This window comes from Convolutriloba macropyga, chromosome 11 (genome assembly GCF_964194025.1).
Source record: "Convolutriloba macropyga chromosome 11, txConMacr16.3, whole genome shotgun sequence".
Taxonomy (NCBI): Eukaryota; Metazoa; Xenacoelomorpha; order Acoela; family Convolutidae; genus Convolutriloba; species Convolutriloba macropyga.
Genome location: NC_134478.1, coordinates 16,639,759 through 16,666,518, shown reverse-complemented (window position 1 = coordinate 16,666,518; position 26,760 = coordinate 16,639,759). Strand labels below are relative to the sequence as shown.

At 34.2% G+C, this 26,760-nt stretch overlaps 1 protein-coding gene across 1 annotated transcript; it reads right to left on the bottom strand.

Annotated features, from left to right (window-relative positions):
* Positions 1 to 927: 927 nt before the first annotated feature.
* Positions 928 to 23,264, bottom strand: LOC142349054 (uncharacterized). Its single transcript, XM_075400467.1, has 6 exons — positions 23,135 to 23,264; positions 18,573 to 18,669; positions 14,864 to 15,012; positions 8,304 to 8,434; positions 4,654 to 4,808; positions 928 to 1,138 (listed from the first exon to the last, which is right to left on the bottom strand). The coding sequence occupies exons 1-6, from the start codon at positions 23,193 to 23,195 to the stop codon at positions 928 to 930; spliced, it is 804 nt and encodes a 267-aa protein (XP_075256582.1). The 5' UTR covers positions 23,196 to 23,264.
* Positions 23,265 to 26,760: the final 3,496 nt, after the last annotated feature.

Genomic DNA, 26,760 nt, shown 5'->3' with positions numbered 1-26,760 from the left:
TGGATGAAATAAAATTGAAAAAAAAGCATCCGACTTTCAAGATCTGAGAAAAGTGTTGCGGGTCTGTAAATTTTCAATGAATTTTTCGCCAATTTTCAACAGGATCAGGAACTTTTCTGCAGTATTTTTGCTGCATTTTGATTCTTTCTTGGCTCTCGGATAAGCCGAGAACGACCGGGAAATTCACTCAAGATCTACACAGGATCTCGAAAAAGTTATTGTTGATCTTAGTAATTGCAAGATTTTGCGTGGACTCGGAAAAGGTACCGTGGGAATCCAAGATTTTCCATGGAATTGGTGTGGATGTCGTGGTGTGAAGCAAGGGGTTTCTACTGGGCTTTTGAATAAGTTGTAAGGGCCGAAATAAACTTTAAATATATTTCAAATCCAATTACACTCACATTAACATAGATTAAGACCATAGTTTTCGGCAATTTTGCCTATCAAAGTTTGAACATAACGACGGCACCTTGTCTTTCAAATTGGCGGATTCCAGACTGGATCTGTGCATTTGAATTTCAACTTTTCATGAATTTCAAGCTATATATTTTTCTGGAGAAAAAACTGCCGTCTTATTGTTAGACAACCACAATCAATATCCGTTTTTGGCAAATCTAAGTTTCGGATCATTACTAGTTTAGACCAATAATCTTGTCACTTGTTACAAAAGTCTATATCCAAGTAATCTAGGGTCCAAATTAAACCGGGAAACATGCCGGCAAATATTTATAAATCTTGCGATTTTAATTGGTGAGACACCAAAAACAACCGTAAGACGTCTAAAGCGGGTCGAAGTAACGCTTAAGGTACGATATATAATTATTATTTTTGAAATTGAACATAATTTGGAAATTCAAACACTGAAACGTTTCCGTTTGCAACATTCGAAAGGGCCTGAAATTTGTTCAGTTTCAGGGCACAAGTTCTTCAACTGTCGAGTTCCGGGCATTTTTCTTCAGCGTTTTCAAATGGATTACTTGATTCACCCAAATCCCCCATTGAAGACGTTTCGTCAGTTGTATATTCGGCTGTCTGTAGAATTTCACCAGAATTTTCACCAGAATTTTGACTCATGGAAGCTCGGGGGTCATTGTCCTGTTGATGAACCCCGCCGTAGGGACACAACCACGGCTTTTCTCTGCAAATGAAGTTGAGTAGAAACCATTTAAATGTCAGCTTTGCTTTCAGATGAGCCCCTGTATCAGAATCTTGTTAGTAATCAAAATCGAATAATACCAATTATTGTAGTTTTCAAGACATATGATGCAATTCCGGTCAAAGTTGGTTAGCATTTTTGGAAAAAAAAATTTAGTTTGTTTATCAAAAGAGCTCGCATTAAAAAATTATCGCTTTCTGTCCTCTAATAAATTGAGCCTAGACCCAAGGTCAATATTTGTCACACATACATTCGTAAAATTAATTCTTATATATCTTAAATTAAAATATATCTTAGAGTAAAACCCGAAAGTTAGAAGACAACAGATAAAAGATTGACATCTGCGGTCGGCGATTCAATTTTTGCAAGAGACTTGCAACAAGTACCACGTATTCCCCTGCAAGATTGCTCATAAGATTCTTGCAAGACTATTTATTTTTCGATGGCTGGGATGCAAAGTGGCATGTGATAAGATATTGAGTAAGATAAGATATTTAAAATACTGTTTTTGCCTCAAAAGCAACAAAAAGCGTTACATGCTCGCTCTCGAAAAACTAAATGATAACTTTCAATGGTAATTTAGAAACGATCAACCAAAATAATCCTTCGAATTTATCAAAATGGCAGAGTTATCTATTAAATGAAAAAAAATTAAACAGTAATTTTTTAAAAATGTACTTAAAAAAGCATCAAAATTTTCAAAAAAAAGTAAGCAACCCGAATTCTCCAAACTTGATTATTCTACAATTCACTGTTTAATGTCTTGAGTGCATACAGTCTCACCCTGAAAACTTTGATCGCATTGAAAAGATGTTTAATTGGCGAAGTATCAAAAATCATCGGTAGCAAAATAACAGATTTTTATCTGCCAACATTCATTTTTTCCGAGAGAAGACTTTACAAATATTAGATTTGGTGACCTTACAAATATTAGATGATAAAATTTTCCGAAAAATCAAATCGTCCATTCTGTAAAGCGTTGAAATAATTTTTCAAAAGCAACGCTAAAAATAAGTTGTTCCGTCACAATGTAAGTTCAAAACTAAATTCAAAATGTCTAAAGCTGCTTCGTCGATAAAATTCGTAAATCAAATCTCGTTACGATATCAATAGTAACTTGATTGACCGATGGAATAACTAATTATCACTCCAAAAAGATTTCTTCTTAAAGCTGAAAAAAGCACCGGCACAAGCTCTGATCTGTTATTAGATCAGTTTAACGCCAATCTTTTTGCATCACTGCTTGAATAATATGATTCAACAAAAAAGGACCGAAGCAACTGCAGTGCGGCATTAATTAAGCACTTGCTGTAATCCTAACGAGAGTTGATTAAGAAAAATAATCGCACGGTTTAGACCGAACTTATTTAGCAACTGAGCTTTACCGTACATTTTGATAAATTTGCGTTGACAAAAGCAATTTTTTTTGTATTCACGACGAGCACGTTCAAAGCATTTGAGAAACAGTCCTTTTGGGGGAGAGTTTACATTTGAACTCCTAATTCACAGAAATTTATGATTGGAACTACAATGGGCTGGCCATAGAACGGCATATAAAAAAATAAAATCATGTCCTGCATGTAGTTTCTACCTTCCGTTTGTTCGGGTTCCACTTCAGTGGGGGAGAACTATCTGGTCATCGGATTTTTATTGCTCATCGGTTCTTTTCAGCCGGTACATTTACTATGCAGAGTGTTCAGTTTTATTACCTCTCTTCATCTTATTTGTTTTTTCCAAGGAATTAATGCCTGAAATTTTAAACTTTGTGAACATTCGGCTAATTTCTGTTGTTTTTGTTAACTTTGTTAACGTCATTCTAAATCTTTTATTAAATCTTGAACAATTATGCTAGTAAATTTACCAAATATTTAACAACAGTGTTATTGCTTTTCCCATCTTAAAATGTATCTTAGACTTTCAGTTGATAAGTTACGGCTTGGATGACTCAGAATGTATTTGTTTTTGAAACGCATCAAAGAAGTACTTATTTCTAAAACTTCTTATTCTTGTTTTTGTCAATTTTCTTGATGACCAGCTTTTTTTTGTTGATTGTGGCAATATATTAAACAATATAGTGGTTTTTTTCGGGTTACACAATTAACTCTTTGACTTTGATGTTACAAATTTTTGTGATTTTTTAAATTCTCTTGTTACCTTATAGCAACACAACCCGTCGTGTTGGCGTTAACAACAGAGTTAACTGTAAAATTATAAAGTCTTCGGTCTGTCTCCGGTTTTAACTGCTTTGAAACTTTTCCTGGAATTTTCTTCTATTGTTTTTTTTTCGATCTTTTCCTGTATTTGAACTTTTTAAGAGGTCTTTTTGTGAATTCATTGGCTTCTGTGGCTTCCTATGAACATTAAAGTGATTTTCTTTGTTGAAAAAATAAAAATATAGCTAACAGCATTAATGATAATGATATCTATGTGTTTTTAAAAACATCGGTAAAATTTTGAACTTTCTCCCTCTTTTGTTCTTAGTTTTGTTTAAATGTAAATTAGTCCAATTTATCACAGGCCCCATCCAATTTTTGTTTAAACAAATATTGTTGTCCCCTTGTTTGTTGTTTAAATCGGGGCTTTTTGGCTATGAAACAATCAGATCACTTATCTTTTTGTCAGTTGTTCAAATTTCTCTGCTTTTGTTTATAGTTGTCTTTCGAAATTCACCTCAAAAACTGATCCAATCGTGTTCAAGTTAGGCCCAAGTGAACAAACACAAACATTTCAGTTGACAACTTATGTTTTTAATGGCGTCAAAACTTTGAGTTTTGCAAGTTTTTTTCCGCTGAAAGCTTGTGATTGTTGTGACTGTTGAAAATTTTCGTATCAAAAGATTCCGTTTTTTTTTTAATTTGGCTCCGTTTTTTCTTTTTTTGGACGAATTGTTGCCTAGTCTTTTTATGCAGTAGTGAAAGCAGCTTTGTATTGAATTAAAAGTTAATCGGTTTATATTAGGTTTTGTGTCATGCTATTTTGACGTCTTCACTAAGAGTTTTTCATCTAGATTTAGTGTTTCATCCGTAACTAATATTTTTTTTGTTTTTGTGTTGTTCATCTTGTACTGTAGTCCCAATGGTTCCAGTTCTCATCATTCCCTTGATGCAAAAATATTTTATTCTTTTAGTGGTTCGAGTTTATAACATCTTTTTTGTACTCGCCTACACATTGACGACCTTCCTTGTTAACAAATGTTGTCAGACGAAGCTAAGAAATTCCACAAAGCTAATCATTATTGCTGAAGTAGTTAACGTTTTTTTATTATTAGTAAATGTCATTTTGTAACATGAAATAAGGTGGAATAAGCTATATTCGAAATGGGTTCGAGCTGGAAATGAAATTAGTGCAATATAATCAGATTTGACTTAAAGACAGCAGCTTGAGGAAGACCGATTTCGAATTAATGCTTACTCTACCTTAGTCCCATTATGACATTTACCAGGACGTAAAATATATTAAAGATATTATACGCTTTAAGATGCGATTTTTAAGTTAACAAGATTCCTGGTACGATGAAGATGGGATCCTCCTCTCCTCCGGGAGGAACCATAAAAGCCTTTGTGATCTTGTTACTCCCGATGATGCGAAGTCGTCCTGTGCCGTAGCCGAGTTGATTGACCACATTCATACACAAATCAGGCACCCATTTAGCCTAAAAGTGTTCAAACGGAATCAAACTCAGGCCTAGGACTCGACTTATGAAAAGACTTTGAAAGTCCAGTGGGGGGGGGGGGGCAATATTGACTATAATTACACGGTCGAGCTTCCTAGTTAACGTCCAGCTAATATCTTTTCACGGGTCGAGCTCAAGTCTTTTCATAACGAAGAAAGTCAAGCTATGGTCTTTTCATGGGGCCACCGGTAGTCATTTAATAACCAACAAAGTCGAGTAAAGGTCTCTTCATGGGTCCATCATTAGTCTTTTCATAAGTGTATTTTTTTTCAAAATCCAAAATTTTTCATTTTTTCTGCTTCTGTACATACAGAAGCAGAGCAGGAGAAAGACTAAATAGCTTTGCATCAGAGCAGTCCAACTTAGGAAACGGTTGGAAAACTGCCAAAAGCCTTAAGACCTTCGTCAATTCTTCAGATAAAGAGTTTTAGCAGCTCGAGTATATTACCACATTAAATGATTCAATGAAACTAGCTTAAGTGTATTGGTCCTAGTCTCACTAGCCAAGACAAAATTCCGGTGTTATTCAGTTTGTTTTCCCTACAAAATTATTAAATATCTTTCTCAAAAATAATGCAGGTTTTTGAGGGATTAGTGATTCTTCTGAATCGTAAAAAATGAAGGAGCATGCACTCTGACTACGTTATATGCAATATTGCACCGACAATTTTAATGGCAAAAAAGCAGACTTATGTAAAGACCAATGATGGATCCATGAAAAGACTCTAACTCGACTTTGTTTGCAAACATTGTGTCGAGCTTAAGTCCAGTCCAAATATTGGGTCCAGCTAAAATCTTTTGGGAAAAATCTGAGTCGAGCTAAAGTCCAGAATGTCGTAAAGTCCAGCTAAAATCTTTTCATAGCTCAAATGAGTCGAGTATGGTCTTTTCATAGTACATTCGGGTCGAGCATTGTCTTTTCATAAGTCTGTACCTAGACCTGAGAATAAATATTGAACAGGTCTATTTTTGAGCACACATCCATACCTAACAAACCCAAATCGTAATTAGTTTTTAATAAAAAGGCTTTTAATGAAATGCATGCACACAAAACCACAAAATTAGAATATCAGAAAACAACGAAATATAAAAATATATCAGCAGTGTCTTGAAATTAATCTCACGCAATTTAATTGTATGTAATTTGGATTGAGACGCACGTGAGGGCATCACGTCATGTTAACGTTCAGGGCACCAATGGGCAAAGTTTTGGTCTATATAAGTTTATACGGCCCTGACCTTGCGGCCCGGATTACATTTAATTCCATGTTGATTAGGGTACTTAAGAACGTACATAGAGAAACAGCGCCGTTTTGTAAAACACCGACTTTACAAAATCCTATCATAATCGAGAGCATATGGTTATATTATAGAAATTTATGAGGTTCTGGCGCAAAATCTATAACCATACAAGATTCTGCTAGAAGACCAGTAAATTTCGCAAATTTACCAAAAAGCAATTTTCTGACAAAATCTGCCTGAAAAATATAGACAAAAGTTGCCGCGAGTTTTGTATTCTTCCCTTGTTTGGATAATTATTTGGTGCAAATTTGTGAAATCTAGTAATATTTTGCGGGTGTTTTAGGCCTACTCACTTAAAAAGCGAATTGGGCCTTTTCTAAATTGATTATTGTTTCGCGAAATGCTGATTTAAACTATGTAAAATCTAGTTACGCCAAATTTCGTGGGTGGGGCTTCCGTCAAACGTATTTTGTGGTGGCAAACAGTTTTCACTTTTCAAATTCTAGTAGAAAAATGAAAATGACTGAAGAAATGTCCATATATGGAACCGCCTGTTCTTCAACTAAATTTGTAACTTTCACACGCACAATGTACTGAAATTGGATAAGTAAAATCTGGTAACAAAAACGAGTATTTTTACTCAAATTTTGGTAACTGCAGATTACCCGAAATGAGCGGTTTTGCAAGATTCCGATAAAATCAAAAGAGTTTGTTCCGGTTGATTTGTCTATTAAATGGTTATTAAGGTCAATTTCGCTCATTGTTTTTACTCAATTATTTGCAGCATAGTTCTCTTAATGTTCAAGTAAAATGACATAAATTTCAAAAAAAGTTGATCAGTGCTTGACTTTAAAATCTCAGATGGTTGACCAAATTATTGTTTCAAAAGATTACACGCTTTTATAATGCGCATAGAGAATATTGCAATCGTTTTTTAAATTAGTTTTCTGTTCCATTTTGAAACCTACGGCAAGTGAATTTACTCTGTCTCTTCTCAAGTCCCTAATAATTCAATGCTTTTTCTTTTTTTTTCAACTTGAGGAGATGCTTTTTGTTTCATCAATACGAGAATGCATTAAAAACTTAATTTTAAAAATGGAGTCATGCTTCAGGAGGATTTAAACTTTGACCGAAAAAGATATATAACAGAATTTCTTACAGTGATAACACTTTTTTGCAAACTTAACAACACAAACCTTTATTAAATACGAATCTTACAGGAGAAAAGACAATTTTGCAGGAATCTGACAGCATAATGGATATCTTGTAGGATTATGGCAGAAATGTTTATTTTGTAAGATGATGCATCGTTTTTGTAAGACCTGCCAAAATATGCCCGATTCCTGCAATATAAAGTTTGCTGCAATAAAATTCTTGATCATGGTAAGGCCAACTTACCCATAAAATGTATGACAATTTCCTCAAATTTTGAAACTGCAGTGTAATTGGAGGTAATTTTACACTTTGGTTTCCTTGGTAAATTACAACAAATTTCTTGGCTACCCCTCCTCAAGAATTGTAGCCGGTGTTCGGGTCCAATAGTTGTCGTGTTAGCGTTGTAAGAGATTTTTCTTCTAATATATATATTGTATAAAGTTTCCAGCTTAGACGGCCCGTTCAAAGAGAAATGAAACTCGAAACTTGTCATTTGATAGAGATGTGATTTTTTAATCTACAACACCCGATTTTGTGCCAGTCATATCTAGCCTTACATAATATTGATCTCGTTTTAACTATTAGCTACGATGTGTTTTTCTTGCAAGTCTGTTATTTTTTGACAGAATCTTTCAAGATAAGCATGTACTCTTGGCTTTCATGCTGGAGATTAAATTATTTTTATTTGTTTGAATTTTGTGTCTGTTAAAATAAATCAACCAGCAAAATTCTTCAACACATATTTCGAGGAATTTAACTATCTGATGAAAATCAAAATTACCTTATTGATATCGGTACCCTGGTTGAGGTGCCATCCGGAATTGACCTCTGATCATACGATTCCCATCCGCAAGTGACCTATGATCACACCATTCCCAACCGGAACCAAAACACAGACCCTGTAATTATGGTCTGGGAACACACCATGTGCGTTGGACTTCGGATGATCAGAGGTCACTTCCGGATGGCACCTCAACCTGGGTAAGCTTGCAAATTACTAATTACGTTTCAATCCACTAATACCTCGATACGTCAAAAAGCGTTTTAGTTTAACATACACTGAAGGCTTGCTTTTACCTTGATAAATACTATTTGTTTTGTACCAGAGAGACCCAATTCAAATATTTTGTCGAAGTACTGTGTAGGAGAGAGGCCATACTTCTGTCCATAATCAATATACGAGTTCACTTGGTATGAACAGCAGGCTCCTGAAAAAGAAGATCTTTCCAGAGAATATTATTGATAACGGTTACAAAAAGATCTTATTAACCCTTCCCTAGTCGAGACAGGATGTTAATCTTGCAAGATCTTGCAAGAGTCTTGCAAAATACTGTCAATCTTGCAAGATCTATCAATTTTTGTATGAGCTTTGTATGATTACCGGGATATCACTCAATTCACATATGACCTTGTGCAAATCAAGGAAAATTGTATGATGGGCGACCCGCCTGGGTTGGAGTCCCAGTCAACCCCATCGATGGCTCATAGAAATTTCATAAAAAGTCCATCGATCGGTCATCGATGGTTCATTGCCACTTTTTCTCTGATCATAGAAAATCCATCGATGGGAAACCACTGGACCATAGAAAATCAATCGATGGGAAATCACTGGATCATGGAAAAACCATCGATGGGAAATCACGGGATCATAGAAAAACCATCGATGGGAAACCACTGGATCATAGAAAATCCATCAAAAATAGGTGAAAAAAAACGTCAAAAACAGGTCTAAAAAACGTCAAAATTGATCGGAAAACGTCAAAAATGAGTTCGAAAAACGTCAAAAATAGGTCCGCTAAACCAAACCAAACTTTGAGCCAATATTAGAATCTTAGTAGGGTCAAAGAATTGTTCCTCTGATTAGCTGAATCTTGAGTAAAAACCCCAAAAGTTAGAAGTTAGAAGTCAGCGGCATGGATTTTTCTTAAAACACATGCGATGTTTGAAAAAATTTACCCTTCTTAACTGCTATATAAGCTCAGTATAAACTTCTTCAAAAATTTTCATATTATCAAACAAGATGAATTCTTTTTTGGAAAACAATTTTATCGACAATTGATTGGGTATTCTACTTGGTATCTGAAAACGTTACTGAAGCTATCTTGACTTATTGTATTTTGTCAGCCGGTGAGATCAAACCAGTTTATTTTTCTTTCTTTTCACGTCAGCATCTTCTTTTGCTATGTTTAACTAAGACTTTGTCATAAAAAACCAAAGTATCCAACATCAAAATGGTGACAACTGCACCAGCAAAATGGATAAGGAAAAGTTGATACAAGAAATTTTGAAACTAAGAACTAAGAGAAAATAAAAGAACATCACCTAGTAGTAGTTTGCAATAATGTGAAATTGATGAGCTCAGGAAAAATGTACAATTATATAAAGAAAAAGCTGCGTTAATTGAACAAGAAAACAAAGAACTTCGAGCAGCTTTAGACAAAGAAAAAAGATTATATGATCAGTCCATTCATTTCATTATATGAATCAGAAATCATTCACTTGAGAGCTCAAAATGGCAAAAGGCTGACCGAAAAAATTCACGGTATCAATGACAATGAACGTAAAGCTTCTGAGGGTGCTAGCAAAAAGTTTTTCCCCAAATTTGTTTTTAGGTTTGCTAAAAATTTAGTTATTTCGGACAGCACGTTCAATTTTGTGAAACAAAGCGATATAAGTAGCGAGACAGCTATGCACTCCTACCCATCGGAAACCATAAATGATGTCAACAGTACCATTGATTGGTATTAAACAGGCACAAAGCCAGAAAGCCTTATATTTCACCTTTGGCGTAACACTATTGATCAGGGTAAAAACCAGGGAAAAAACCAGCAGAGCAAATTGATGACCTGGTTGGCAAATGTATAACAAAACTCAAACCACATAAGGTTGGCATTTGCAAAATACCAAATGTAAGGAATGCTCTGTATGGAAGAGATGTGAATAACAAAGAAATTAATGAATACAACAAGGAAGTTAATAATACAGCCGATCAATTTAATGGTGAATTTCAGTCGTGTAAGGTAAATGTCCTGAATTACGACTTGGAAAACAGAGATGTAAGGCATGATGGTGTTCACTCTAGTTTACATGGACTTAATGAAATGGTAGCGACTCTGAGAAATCACTTGAAAAGGGTTGGTTACAATTGTTCAACAATCGATGTCTATTTGAGACAAACTCCACCAAATCGCAAAGATCTTTTTGTAACCATGAGAGATGGATGGAATAATTTCAACAATCGTATTGAATTCTGATACCTTTGGGGGACATTTGGATAGAAATCATCAATAATTTTTTATTCGAGATGTAGATGGATTTTTATTTTGGTTTTAGTTTTGATTAAGTTTGCTTTTTTTCTAGAAAAGATTGATTTTCTCAAAAGTCACTCAAATTTATGTAAACATAAAAAACCTAACTGCCGTCAAATTGATCAGATCAAAATTTTTTACTATGACTCGGAATATTTAACATCAAATATCTACTTATAATCATCGTAGTTATTTTACAAAAATGTGGTGGCACGGATAGAAACCCAGGTCCATCAAATTTGGATAATATAACAACAATTGAAAATTACAATGGTGGGGGTGGGAGAAAATCGGAGTTTCCCTAGTTTTGGTATATGATTTTTAGAAGCCTCAATAATAAACATGAGCAACTGTCTCATTTTTGATAAATCTTGATGAGACTTCGTTCCTAGTTGTTACCGAAACATGGATAAATTAAAAAAAATTGACATTCCTGAGTTTTATCTGTGCAATAGTCATCACTTCGTTCAACAACCAAGATCATCATTAACTAAAGTACAGAGAGGCCGCGGGGTAGGTGTTTGGGCTCCCAAACAGTTTACAGAAAAAAATGAGAAATGGTTTGAACACAATCAATAAAAGTTTTTTTGAGTCAATGTGGACTGAAATTGGTGAGCCTTTAACACAAAAACTACAAATTAAAGTAGCATACTGCCCCAATGTAAATCTTTCTAACTTTTTTCCGGATGAAATGACTGTAGAAGTCTCAAATGTTTATTCGTATACAGATAATCTAATTTTATTCGGAGATAACAATATAAATTTGTTAGGCGCAAAAGGTAGACAGTCACTTGATATTTTCACAGCAAACAATGAGCTATGTTAAGTTAAAGAAACGAAGCCAACATAGACAAATCGTGAAAAAAAATTGTTAGTTGATTACTGTTTTATCTCGAAGAACCAAATTTTTGAAGTCAATGTTCTAGAGTCAACTCTTGGAGTTGATCACTTCACAATAGTATATCAGTCATCATTAAAGATAGATCACAGTGATTTGAAAAGACAGTTTTTGATACGTAATACCAAGAAATATTCAAGATCAAATTTCAATCGTGACATTGCGCTGCAGGTTGGTCGCCTATGTACCAGATAAAAGTGCCTAACGGAAAGTTTCTGAAATTTATCGATATTTTTGAAAAAATACTGATTTCTAATGCACCCTTAAGATTGGTAAAAAGTAGTACCAAAAAACAAAAAATGATCGGTTGACGAAGGATTAACGTTGTCTCATAAATAAAAAACACCGTCTCTTTAATGCGTTGAAGAAAATCCAAAAACCAGAGATTTATATTATTTACAAATCTTTACGCAATTCAGTGAATAAAACTGAAAAAAACTGCAGATGATTATACAAAGAGTTTTTCCCAGCAGCTACCAACTTCAAGAGAACAAATGAATTTCATCAAAAACAAGATCAACTCCAACAGTCAAATAGAAAAAATTGACAAATGAAGGGAAGGTAATCATTTTGTTGAAGATGACAGAAAGATTGCCAATACTCTGAATAACTGTTTTGCGAGGTTCGGATTATACAAAGGCAAAAACGTTTCTCCAAATCATTCTTCCCTAACATTTGAGGGACCAGAATAAAGCTTTCGACCAGTCACCAGAAAAGAATTGTTTAATGTTATTGATAACCTACCGAAGCGTAAATCGCCCGGACCGGACTATATACCAGCATTGGCGCTAAAAGATAGTAAATTGTCTATTCATTCTCATTTACAATTTGTCGTCAATGAATGTATAAGCAAAAACACGTTTCCTAATAATTTGAAAACAGCCCATTTTACACCTGTTTATAATAAAGGATTCCGACTAGAACCAGAAAACTATCGACCCATATCAGTCACACTAACTCTAGCAAAAATTTTCAGTCACACTAACTCTAGCGATTACTACTTGAGCAACTAACTCAACGCCTAACTCTTAATGGTCTGATTCACAAGAATTAATTCCGATTTCATAAGCAGAAATCCTGTCTCAATAATATCTTTTCTTTAACTGAAAAAACAAACCAATGCGTTGACGAAAACGAAATTTTTGTCACACTTTTTTTAGACTTAGCAAAAACCTTCAACTCAATATCTACAGATGTTTTTTGAACAAAATAAAAGGGTATGGAATAAGAGAGAATGCAAGAATTTTATTAAACTCCTTCCTTTGTAAAAAAAAACATGGGATAGCAAAATCAGATTGGGTTGTCATAAATCACGTTGTTCCTCAGGAAACTGTCTTAGGGCCTTTAATTTTTATACTTTATGTCAACGACTTTAGTGAAGCTGTATCAAAGTATTGTGATGTATTATAGTTTGCCGAGGATACAGCAATTCTAAATCATGCAGAGCAAATTTGCAGCTAATAGCTGAAGATGCATTTTACAAAACAGATCAATACATGAAACGATACAGGTTAACCGTGAATGAGGAAAAACGAAGTTACTGGTGTTCAGGAATGAAAAATTTCCCATCATTGAAACTGTCGATTTCAAGGGACTCCAATTGGAAGCATCTGAAAAATATAGATATTTAGGTGTAATAATTCATTGGGAACTGACATACCAAAATCAACTAAATAAGGTTATCAGTAAAATGGCTTCAGCAATCAGATCATTATATTTGGTTCGTTATCAGGTACCGTTAAAAACATGAATAAATCTTTTTAAATCACTAGTTTTCTCTCATTTAGGTTTTACTGCGATTTTTTTTTCACAATTTACCATCTTAATCTATTGACAGAATTAACAAACAGATAAACTGGGGCATAAAAGTTTGCTTTATGAAAATTTAAATACGATACTGCCAGAGATGTACTTCTGGAGATTAAACTTCTTCCCGCAGAGCTCAAAATAACACGGGTATCATTAAATAGGTTTTTCAATATTCTTTAACAAACAAGAAATCGCTCTAATAAACAATTCTTAGAAAACCTGCCAATTATTGCAAACAAACGAACCCATAGCCTTTTTCAGAACAAAAATGTAAGTCCAAATGAAGTAATGGTTCAATTTTTCTTAACTCTATTCGAAAATGGAATACACTTCCAATTGCAATTAGAAAAGAAACGTCGAAGACCAAATTTCAACAAAAAGTTACAGCGGAAATGCTTAAACGACACGAAAGAGTTCCAATGGACAGAATGGTTGCAGGATTTAAACATATTTTTTTAAAACTAATTTAAGAAAACTGAACATTAGTTTGTTATGAATTAGAAAATAATAAAGTTTGATTATTAAATTTCTAACATGTAACATTAACCAAGTGGTTAGTTTAATTTACATGTTTCAGAATTTTAAAAAAAAAACAATTAAAAGTTTCAATGTTGCGTGCTTCCAAATTTGAGTTTTCAGTTTTTCAAGGATTGAAAATGAACAAGCTCGTCAGAAAATCATAACGAGCCTTTGCTATTAACCAATTGTTATAATTAATATCAGAATTTAGTTACAAAAACGGCCTCCAATTACTCTAATCAATTGTTTTAACCACATTTTTGCTCGGTTTTACTTACTTAATACAATACCAGCAACATTCTTTGTTACTTTATATGGTAAAAAGTACTCAACGGCGGCATCGATAAAAACGTAAGCAGATTGCATTTCGAAACGCTCTCGCTTATTAGCCAAATTTGACCAAACACGAAACTAAAAACGGCGCTGCTATGTTACTATGTAAGATTTTTAAAATTTGTGTGGCAAGATAAACTAAGTCTAAGAGAACCAGTTTCTATTTAGCTGGACGTCTCTGCCGAGTTACGTGACTTGGCGTAAAATTATGTCATTCAACATCAACTTTTTCTTCCATTCGGAATACATTTGCTCATCTCCTATTCGTGTCAATTTCAGCATAACTTCTTACTGCAATGCACCTATCCAAAAAATTCCATTGACAAAAAATATTGGATTGGAGTTTGGCGGCAGATAAAAGTTTATTTTCAAAAATTAAGAGCAGTACAAAAAAGAGAGAAAAAAATGGAAACATGATTAACGTTGACGATGCAAAAAACTGCACTGCTCAACTATGCAAGAACTCGAGCGAACGACCGCCTATGTTATCAGAAATTGTTTCATTTCAATATAGTGATGCACATTATCACATAATCCACGTACGTTAGTTACCTGAGTGCCCTCTTATCCTCAAAAATTCTTCGAAAAATTCCTTCGTTGTGTACCACCCTATTCGAGACCAAATGGCTATCATGCAAGATTCTGGAAGAAAACAATTTTTCTTGCAAGAACCTGGCAAAATGTGCAAAAATCTTTTGTGCAATACAACCATTTGATTTCGACCCGTTTAACCAAAGTTCACGTATTAAAAAAGAGTACAATGTAATTACTGGAGGAATCCTCATCTTTGAAAGAGAACCAGTTGAGTTCATGGTAGACTGGCTCCACCAGCCTCTGGAACTCCTCTCGATCACCCAATTCTGGTCGTCTGTTGCTGAATTTAGTATTTGTCCACAATCCCATCAGACAAAAGTATAAACTGTAAAGAAAAGTCAAATTAACAAATTAGGTGTGATTCTCTGCAAGTTTTCAGCTCTTGATTTTTCTAAAAATTTTCCCGAAAAATTTCTTTAAGCGCCTAAAGAGTACACTTAAATTGTCCCAGTCAAATTTGACCAAACTAGAAACTAAAAACAGCGGTGCTATATTACTATGTGAGATTGTTGGAACTTCTGCGGCAAGTTAAGCTAAATCTTCGAGAACCAGTTTCTATTTAGCAAAACGTCTCTGCAGAGTTACGTGACTTGACGTAAAATTCAGTCATTCAAGATCATTTAGAACAAACTGTGATTAGAATTAATGAGCCTTATTTAAATTTCTCCAGAAGTACTGTAAATCGAAGAAACCCTGTTCCAAAGCTGATTCAAAATATAAAGTAACGTAGAAACTTGTATATACATGTCTTTGTATTATTCCAACTAAAACTTTTCATGTTCTTCTAGAAGTTAATTGTGTATTGGATAAATATCGTACGACGATTAAAACTAATGTCAGTGCCAGTGTTTTTCTTCCAGAAACTGGTCTCTCATCTTTTGCAGCGAATGAAAAGAGTATGTACTCTTCAATATTTTCCACCAATCACACACTGTGAAGTCTCTATTCTCTTTTAAGTAAAGCACCCGGAGGTTGGTGGCAGAGTAAATCAGCGCTGAATCAGTATAGAGAAATTCTGTTTCTTCGGATGGCCAGTACTCTGTTCAGGTCCCAATATACACGGGCCAGTATTGATTTTTGAGTGAAATCTATTGCATGAAAAAATAATATGCTCAGCTTATCTCCCGCCAACGACGTTTGGTTTATATGCGATTCGAACTTCGGTGTGAGTACTTGTAACATTTAAGTTGCGTAACCACTAAGCTAAGTGGGGCTTTTTGGTAATTTCCTATAAACTGGCTTCTATATAAATAGTGTGTATACTACTATAGTAATTACCAGTTATGATATACAAAAGTATGACATTACTCTGCTCAGACTTAATTTTGTGTTATGAGTAATTTTCAGACTGTACAGGATTAGTTTAGTCTGGGCTAACTCCCTGACCTCAATATAATCATAATGAAGAGGAATTGCACATAAAGAAAACTTAAAAAGATTCTGGAGATGCAATATTTTACACTTCAAAAGTTTCAGCGCTGAAATGCTGAGACTCAAAACCGGTCATGCATACTTTATTCCAGTAAGTCTATTGGCTAGAAACACTCTGTGATACTATTGACCATATATCTACCATTGACTCCGCTGCTGTATTTTTTATTACCGTCATAATTGAAATTATTCTTCAGTGTTTTCGAGAGTAGGTTAGTCAGATAGAATTAGGTAAACCTAAATCGCGTGCAGAAATAAGTAGCCCTAGCTTTTTACCCCTCAAAGCAACAAACGGAGCCCAACTAGAGTCTGCCTTATTGTCTTATCAAGCCGTTAATAATCGATGAAAAATTTCCTTTCAGTATTAGCAATCTTGGTAAATAAATGAAAAATAAATCTGTTTCCAAAATTATATGCACCGAAAGATGAGTTTGGTAGAATTTTGTTAATTTTTTCAGACGAAACTTGCCATTGTTGCTTACGTTTTTTACGCATATACATGTGTATATGAAAGTCTTCACTGATTCTGGGCTACTCACTCGATGGTTTGGATAACATAGACTCCAGATTGTTACCGAGTTTCTAAAGTAATTTATTTTATTCTTTCTTATTTGGCAATTTTCTCAGTTTAGAGTATCTCACATTTTCATAGGCTAAAACTTGGAAAAATTTTTTGAACTTTGAGCAAATCAGTTTTTTTAACTATTAGTACAAGGCTTGACAACAAAAACAATTAACAATACAACCAAACCTCTAGAACATAATGTGCCTTGCTAGCAATTACTTTTTAAAAAAAAATGATAGCTTTGATATAATTCAACGAATTTTTTTTGTTCTTGTAGATTATTTTAAATTAAGTATCTAATTTCATGTCAACAGTAATTTACACAAAATGTTTTTCGATTTGTTGTTCTCTTTTACTCTCTATTTTTAAATTTCAAAACATTCATCTTTAATTTTTTTTTAAATGTGAAGCTCTAAAACAACTGATAAGCAAGTGTTATCAATACAATTTGATTTCCACTTTATCATTGAAAGATACTCCAGCAAAACCGACAAATCATAATAATCTCAAAACCTGAAAGAATTAGTTGACTTCCTAAAAAATTTCGCTGCAAGAAAAAAGACACCAACAAAAATTAACTTTAGTTTCATATTAACATCACGAAATTATAATAGTCCTAAGAGCACCCCCCTACCAACACATGTAGATCTTAAATGTATTTTTTCATGTATAGTTTTTCCTTTATACTTGCCTGAACAACCTTAATACTTGCCGGAAGAACCTTAATTGTTTTCAATGATTATGAAATCATAATTTGATTATTTTGTTTTTGAGGTTAAGCGTCTCTGCGAAAAATGCTGTTGATCTTGCTCCCATTGGCGATGCATATAACTCACATTTAAACTTTAATCTATGCTGGATATGACAGTTCATCGTTTAAAAGAATTTTTTTCTTTTAATCTTAAATACAGTTTTCATTGGAAAATCTTATATCAGCCTGCTTCAGCACAAAAAAGAATACCAATTAAATGTGGATGGAAATCGTATTGTCTAATTATTTCTGTCTTGTCGCCCATATTAGACAGAAATTTGAAAATTTGTTAGTTCTTTTTACTGAGAATAGAAAAGTTGCAAAATGCATTAAGTTTATTTAATTTCAACAATTATTGAATCTTTGTCATAACTTTTTCAAAAAAAATTTTTTTGATTGAAATTCTAAATCAATAAACTCCAATGAAATTAATTTTTCTGCAAGGTTCATCAAATAAAGTACTTCATTTCGGACAAAAGTTCTATATCTGTTTTTGCATAACTAGGTTATATGACTCTTGATGATTTTTCGTCAAAAAAAACCTAGAGTTTTATTTAACGCGTTAGACTATATCCGCTGGACTCTATTAAGAAAAGCATAAAATTGCCTAATGAAAAATAACTTAGAACATCTTGCAAAAAAATCACGACTGCGATAGTTTGTCTTAAGTTCTCATAATCTTATTCGTTAAAAATTTGAAAAATTGAATTACCATCTGATCAGAACTGATGTGCATCTTATCCTATCTTAAACTATTATTTTGCCAAAGGCAGAAGTTTTTTCGTCAAATACATAATAAGACATTACAAAACAAAAAAATGATAATCCGTCTTCTAATATCTTACACTATGAAAATTCCCAGTTCATTGGGCTCAGTAAAGAATATATTCTCATTACCTTATGTACCTATTTCTTTATTTCTATGCAGTCCTTGTAGTAAGAGTAAACAATTAACACACATAATAAAACTACTCATTTACCCCTACGAGAAAATCCGTTGTTTTCGTTGATTTGGGCCTTTTAGTGATTTTAAAGTCATCACTACAAAAGTAATGGCCAAAATCTGCATTCCCTTGCATTGTCGCAGAAACTTGCAAAATTTTCTTCTACTCTTTGATCTCTGGAAGTACTGACTTACCTGAATTGAAGACATTTGGCTCCTAATTCTTCATTTGGATTTGGCAATATGAAGTCCAGAGACTCTCTTTCATTATTTCTAGAGGCCGCTTCTACTCCTAACAACAAAACAAACTTCAAGTTTGATTGATTGGTCTGGGTTAAGGTTATCAAATTCTTATAAATAGTTTCCTCTTTTGACAATTGCATTACATTTATTGTTATAGGTAGTTTTGCTTAGGTTTTTTTGGGTGCAATCCTGGGCAGTTTAAAAAAAGAGATAATTGAGAGAAAAAAATTAATCAGAATCAGTATGTTCGCTAGGGTAAATGCAAAAGAATTGAAATTCATCGAATTGTTTTGAAAAACCTGATCATTGATTAACTTTCTCTGAACTGATTGAAAGCAAAATTTGAGGGAGAACGCAAAGTAAAAGTAAGCCGACATAAAAGCCAACTGAAAGTTATTTAATAGTTATGTAATCTATCAGAAATAATACATTGTTAACCGTTACAATCAAAACTGCATAGCATTAAAAAGCATAATGTATTTCAATGCACCAAATAAAGAAAAATACGTCAATTTTTAGAAATCGAGCGCGTACGGGCCACCGCTGTCCATGGCCATGCCTCTCATCCGCTGTGGGATGTAATCCGGAAACCGCGGGCCGGTAATCGCGACACCACGACGCGCCCGCCCACCGTTCCACCAGGGTATGTATAATTAAAATACGGTTATCCCAAAAATTTTGGCTTACGTGACGTCATTTTCAAATTTTCACAGTTTGGCTTGCTTGTCTATCGGCTTGCTCGACCGCCAACACAATTAAAACCCTTTTCGCAAAAGAATAAACTTTCTTTTTCAAAAACTTCCGTTGAAAAACGGTAGCAGGCTGAAGGCCAAGTCTTAATCAGTACTGATTCAGTGAAATTGCATGTCTTGGATCAGTTTGTATCAGAGCTCTGATCATGTCAATTATTAGAATTGGCACGTCTTAAGTCAAATCTTACGACTTGTCGAGTCTTCCGCAAGCTTTGGTCAAGACTTGACAAGTCCTGATCAAGTCTTGGATCAAATATTGAGCACAGTTTTTTTGTTAGTTCGCTTTCGTTTGGTAACGAAAAAAAGAAGGCCGTCTTTTACAGTGGCCTGCTTAAAAAACTCTCCAAAGTGACGAAAGAAGCACAAGACAACACGAGCACTTTCACAAAATTCGCTTGACAAGAAGTGAAAAAATTTGATATTATCGAAATATACCAGTCATGGCCACTATTTTACCAATAAAAAAAATTTGGTCACGGGTCGAATATCTGGGACAATGAAGTTATTATATGCTCAATTTAGAACTAGTTTGGCCTTATTAGCAAATTTTTCAAAAATAACTTTTTACCAAACATCTCTTCTTTGCCTAAGTTCGCTTCAATCAAAACCTGTCAAGTCCAGGCCAAGACTTGACTCAGGACTTACCATGTCTTGGCCTATACTTGATAAGTATTGAGAAAGCCTTCACAAGTCTTAAGAGCTGAGATAAGACGTGATCAGTACGGAATTGACAATTCGAGACGTACAATTCACTGGAGAAGTACTGATCAATACTTTAAATTTGTTCCGAATATCCTAATGCCGTTGCTGAGTAGCGGTCAATGTAAATATGCATTTTCACAACAATTCGCTAATAGATTTATATCCTCTTTGAAACTGTCGATAAATAATGCTAATTGCCTCTATTGAGAATTGAGCTGTTTTATTATTTCAATTTTTATTGACCACCAGCTTTGAATTAGGAGAATTATGTAATTTGAAATTTTTCCAATCAAGCGTGCTCAAAATTTACGCTTGTAATTTTAAATAAATTTTAGTCATTGAAGTGATTAACAAGCAAAACGTTATCAACAAATAAATTTTAGTCATTGAAGTGATTAACAGGCGAAACGTTATCAACAATTCATGGCTCATGCTTTGGATTACGTATTGCTCTGATTTAAAAATAATGGATTTTTGAGCAGAACAAACAAATTAACATGAAGCAGAATACCCAGAATCAAAATATTCAACTCGAGGGGAATAAACTGAGATTATGTACACCTTCAGGGAAAGATAACTACATTTTTTTGTTCCTGAGGAAAAAATTGACAGCTCTCTCAAACGTTTATTCCAAACAGAACTTAATCAAAGGTTGCCTGAATTTCTATTTGTTTTTACTTCATACCAAAAACTTTTGGTTGATTTGAACCGCAGATAAAAACGAATTTTTTCATAGCCTTGATAAAACTCGAGCCCGTGGACTCTAACGAAACTCTACCGAAACATCCATAGTTACTTTCTTAAAATTTTTCGATAAATTGAATTTAAGTTGAAATGACAATTATTATTTGCCAAAAAAGGGATTTAAAATGAATTATTGCAGTTCCACAAATGGCAATGAGCGTCTTAACTTCTCTGACTAAAAAATGTCTTTATAATGATAATTTTTTTCTCAGCAGATTAAATCCAAAACACAAAAGATAACAGGAACAATTATTCAGGCAAAATTTGAGTCTGTTCTTGAAAGTAATAGGAAAACAAAAATTTTTTTCAGTTTCACAGGAAAACTATCTATTGTTGTTTATTCAATTGGTAGCATCAAATGGGATCAGTCACAAGTTATATTGTTAAAGTATTGAATTACTGATATTTCAAAACATAAACGAAATGCGTATTAAAATCAACATTGATCTCAATTTAAATAACAAAGATAGTATCATTTAACCGACTTTCGTTTTTGAGTAATTATTTTGAAATTTTATAATACTTTAAAACAGAGCTCTGAAATCTGCAAAGCAGCTAGAGTCTCTGTTGCCTAGTAGATAGATCCATTAACTAAAGCAATAGTTTTTATGTTTGCTATTTGTTTGCAATTTTCTCTTCAGAAACGAGGATAAGCAATTGTTGAACACCAGATATTAGATATCCCAGTGCGTCGGATCCCGGAAATCTTATTAAGATCCCGGTTTTTTTCCCGACAAGATCCGGGAAATACACGGGGAAGATCCGGGGATCTTACCGGGAAAATTACCGGGAATTTCAAGATGTGCCAAGATAGAGCAAGATCCCGCATTTCCCGCCGGGAAATCCGGGACATTTAAGAACCCTGACAGGAAAACCGGGAAATAATTAAATCTCGGCGGGATTTCCGTGATTCACCAGTGGGATCTTACCGGGAAACTCGGGAACTTTAAGATTCCCGCCAATTTTTCCGGGATTTCTCCGCCGGGATCTTACCGGGAAAATCGGGAAATTTAAGATTCCCGCCATTATTTCCGGGATTTACCGGCCGGGATTTTACCGGGGAAACTGGGAAATTTAAAATTCCCGCAAGTATTTCCGGGAATGAGCTGCTGGTCTTACCGGGAAAACCGGTAAAATTATGATTGTTCTGAGTGAAATCAAGAACGCTCGCCAAGTTTTTTTCTTGGAGACAGATAAGAAACGTTTTTTTTCTCCGCAAAACAGACGAAACTACTTTTGATATTTGACGAGCGCAGTATTTGATAACCCGAAATTAGTAATACAATTAGTCTGACAAAATGATAAAACTGATCCTCAGGAACTTATCTATGAAATCAAATCGCGTTTTTTAAAGAAAAAGTGACAAACGTTAAATTGCTCTAATTTTATCAAGTTTAAAATTGCTTTTGCAAGTCATGACAGCTTTGACTAATTTATGGGTGGTGGAAATTGCAAAACTCGTGGTCTCCAGATTTTATCACTAGTACTGCGAAATTTTTTGCTCCAAAATTTGTGGTCCAAAAATCTAATTTCAAAATTCTCTCCATAAAAGAAAAGAATTGTCCCTCAAAAGTTGGATGTGGAAATATTTTTGAATAAACCCACTTATTGGCAACTTGGCAGGAAACTGCTGAACGGCTGTAAGATATGAGGGGCTCTGACATCTTTTTTATCCACATGACATGGTGTTAAAAAATTTGGCTACCCATATGCTCTGAAAATAAGCAAATTTTGAAAGATTTTGAGGACTAAGAAACGTCAACATTTCACAAATTGTGACTTGGCTCTTCTTTGTTTTGGTGCAGTAATTTTTCAAATTTAGCGATTTGTCTCAAAAGATATCTTTGCAAAAAAGATTTTCAAAATATTAATTGTAAACAAACATCATGGCATCGCAAAACATCCCATTTTCTACTATTCTACAATGCAATCTGTTTTATTTCGGGTGGTTTTGGGAAAGTGTTTTAATGCGAAAATTGAAATAAAACTGGATAAATTCAAAAGAAAGCACTCAATATTTCTTTTGCAATACAGATTATTGTTCAAGCATTGTACTCTTTTTTTCAAATTGGTAATTTTTTTTTCATTTGAACCAACCCCCCCCCCCTCCCGGCCCCGACCCCACCTCCAAGTACGTTATTCACCCCCACGGTACAGAGCACGTGTTATTACATCGTAGATCATTGTGAAAAATTATGGCACGTGCAGGAGGGGCTTGTGAATATTATGCATCACCCCTTAAGCTGTGGTGGGGGGGGGGGCGGGATTTATCGCAGTATATTAAGCACTAACTGTGATCATACCGTTTGTACTTACCTAGGAAGAGGAATATTAAAAAGAGTGCTAAAATAATAATGTAAGCTCTGCTACTGTTCATAATTGTGTCACAATTCACAAAAATTTAATTCTAATGATGATTGTTTATAATTTACAATGTTTACTTAATATATTTTGCTTTAGCTGAAAGAACCTTGAACCAAATTATATTTTGATCAAATTAGCTCTCTGTAACAAATCGGTTTAAGGTGTGTTTTTATAACCTCGGTGAATCGATTCGTTATTTTTGTTCGCTCGGATCAATTGTTCGCTCTTGAAACTTATTTCAACTGTAACATTGAGAATTGAATTTTATCATTTGACACTGAGTGGTGTTTACTTTAAATAACCACAGATTATCGTGTCGAAATTCTCAGTTGCAATTGATAGAAGAAACCATTGTAAAAATGGGCAAGAAGTGGGAATAACACCATGTGAACAACATTTTTGGAACATCTGTTTTTCCGGTCAATACCGGTAATGACGCCAGGTATTATAGAAATGCAATTTATCATACAAGGTCATATGTGATTTGTGTGATTGAGATGGGATTCAATACTAATAATCTCTAACTTGATCCCGGGATGTTCATGCCAAGTAATCATACAAAGAACATATAAGGTTCCATATAAGACAAAATTTATGATCTTGCGATGATTCATAATTCTCATATATATCATCTTTTAATAGTTAGTTAGACCCATATATATGATCCTTGTATGATAGCAAGAAACATCATCATTGTATGATTAGTAAGATCCACAAACGCTCTTTCTAAATTTGGGAAGATTCATGATTACAGACTTTCTTCTATTTTAAATTTCCTTTCATAGTTGATACCGTAAGTGCATCTCCAAAGAAACGCTAAAAAACGCTTCCAAGAAGCAATCTTCACAAAGGAGAAAAGGTAACAAAAATTGCTGTTACGATAGGAAGTAGGAAAGTTTCTTTTGAGCTTTAGTCTACGACTATTGGGGGGACACTATTACACACATATGTTTCGCATAAAATTGAAAACTGAACTCCGCCGGTGCATTGATATGCTGAGGATTGATTTAATGTAGAACAAAGGCAAAAAACTTTTCGTAATTTATTTTTTTTCAAAGAAGTTTCTAAAACTCTTGATAACTTTATACATACTATATTGACACTTTGTGAACGAAAAACTGTCCATATATGAATACAAATAAACGAAAATCATATTTTGATCATTTTATTACTAAAAACTGTTTTGATAATTTTGTTGTTCCTGCTATATTCTTAGTGATCTTTTTGTGTTTGCTAAACCCTTCTATTCAATAAAACCATATATGACTTAGGACTGGTACTAAGAATCTTATATGAGCTAATATGATGAACAATATTCTCCTATGGCGTTCAACCCGAGACCTTATTTCTGGCACATTAACTAGTTTATATATGAATATTTGACTTTTTGGTAATCATCGGAGGATCATACTCAAATCGTAAATAAATGTAAAATTCAAAATAAATCAACTATCAATCACGTTCTAGCAGTCTCGGTGTATTGACTCTATATTTGAGGATTTTCAGCCTTCTAATAGTGCTGGGTGATAAAGAAGTGCATTTTTCATTCCGAGATCATATGTTGAGAACCAGGATCTCAGATCGTCGAAAAATTTCAGAGTATGTATATAGTATGTTCATCGGTGCATTGAGGAAATAAATTAGAAACTCAGCTGTGATTACACTTCGGGCGCATTTCCTGGCCGAAAGAAAAAAATCTCGATACTTCAAAATGCAACAAGTTCCAGATAATTGTACGTTTATACATGTTAGTCATTTTTTTCTATAATGGATATTTGTTTTTTGTTCTCTTAGTAATAATCTAAAAATCATATTGGTTAAGCTTTGTTATGGTTGAATCAACCCGTATATAACTTTCAGCCGAATTCAGTACTGAATTAGAATCTAATTCAGGACACATTTTGCACTGAATTTGTCTGATTCAGCGCTAAATCACTGGTTCATTCTGAATTATCTTCTGATTCATAAAAATACAGAATATTTTCTCTGAAATTTTCGTTGATTCAGAAAAATTCAGAATCATTTCACAGTTGGTTCTGAAATCTTTTTTAATACTGTGAGTTCACTGAAAATGTTATGAATCAGTACTGACTGTCACTGGGTCTTGGTCACGGGAAAGTAAAAGAATTTTGCCAACATTGTGACGCAATATTTCTAGTTAGTACTAACATTAGCAAAGGAGTGAAATATTGATTACCATAAGCAGTCGATTGATTTGCGACATTTTTTCAGTATTACCAGTAAAAGTTTGAGTTTTTCTCCATAGAGTAAATATGCTTTTTTTCTTGAAACCTTAAATTTTTTTCAATTTTTTTTGCGATGATGGAGCAAACACATTGAAAAATTTATAATCGTAAATAAACAAGTTTTTAAATTTTTTTTTTCAATTTTGCTTCAAACAAATTAGCAAACAAATTGACAGAGAAGTGGTTCAATGGATCTCATTCATCGTGCATCAACGCAAACTCACATCAATGATAAAAAGTCACATATGGTTTTCCATAAATCACTCAACAATCAAACAAGGAAAATGCGTGGGAATTTATGACAATTTGCGACCATTACTATAAAGTGACACCCGGGACTCAATTTAGAACAGTGTTTGTAATCACATTGGCTCCCCGGAGTTAGCTAACATTGAGCTTCAGCACTGAATCAGTAAAATTTACATCATGTATTTTTAAAATTTCATTACGCTGTACATGTCACATTTGAAAATTTACAGGATGGATTTTCTAAGCGTGATGAATCACTGTCTGCATGCTCTATCCGCATTGGCTTCTACCGTTCTGTTATTAGTAGGTTCATTTAATGCTTTTAAGATGTACATGTAGAGCTTCTGTCTGCTCTCTCGCTGGTCATGCGTAATTAAAAATAGCCATCTTGAAACCCACGCCAGATAATTGTTCACGCATCACTACTTCAAAGCTTGCTAGTTTTACTGCTAAAGCATGCACTGATATTGCTTTGCTAAAAACATGATTAATGAACGAAAATGAATTTAGTGAAATGTCAAAAGTAAAGTGATATTTATTAATTAATCAAATTAATCAATCCCATATTAATTAAAGGAACAGTTCAGTGCAGTTCAGGAGTTTCTTCTGAACTGGCTTCTGGCTTCCGTTTGAACTGGCTTCCGTTTGAACTGGCTTCCGTTTGAACTGGCTTCCGTTGATCTCTTTAATACCCAAATATTGCTTTCCTTGTAACATAAAAATACCCAAATAATGCTTTTATTGGCTCTGTCAGCACCTTCTTTAGGACGAAGAATAAACTGCGGAGTCACAGAATACAATGGCAATAGAGTCTCACCCTCAGCCACTGTGGCTCACCTGTTCCAGATGCACGTGACGTGTTCAGAAATGACAAGAGACGCTGCGCAATGTCTCGGAGGTCGGAAGTCGGCGACGGTCGGTGGAGGTCGGCGGAAGTCGGCGGAGGTCGGAAGTCGGCGGAGGTCGGTGGAGGTCGGAGGTCGGCGGAAGTCGGTGGAGGTCGGAAGTCGGCGGAGGTCGGTGGATGTCGGAGGTCTGCGGAAGTCGATGGAGGTCGATGTGCGAGTTAATTGTGGCGTAGTT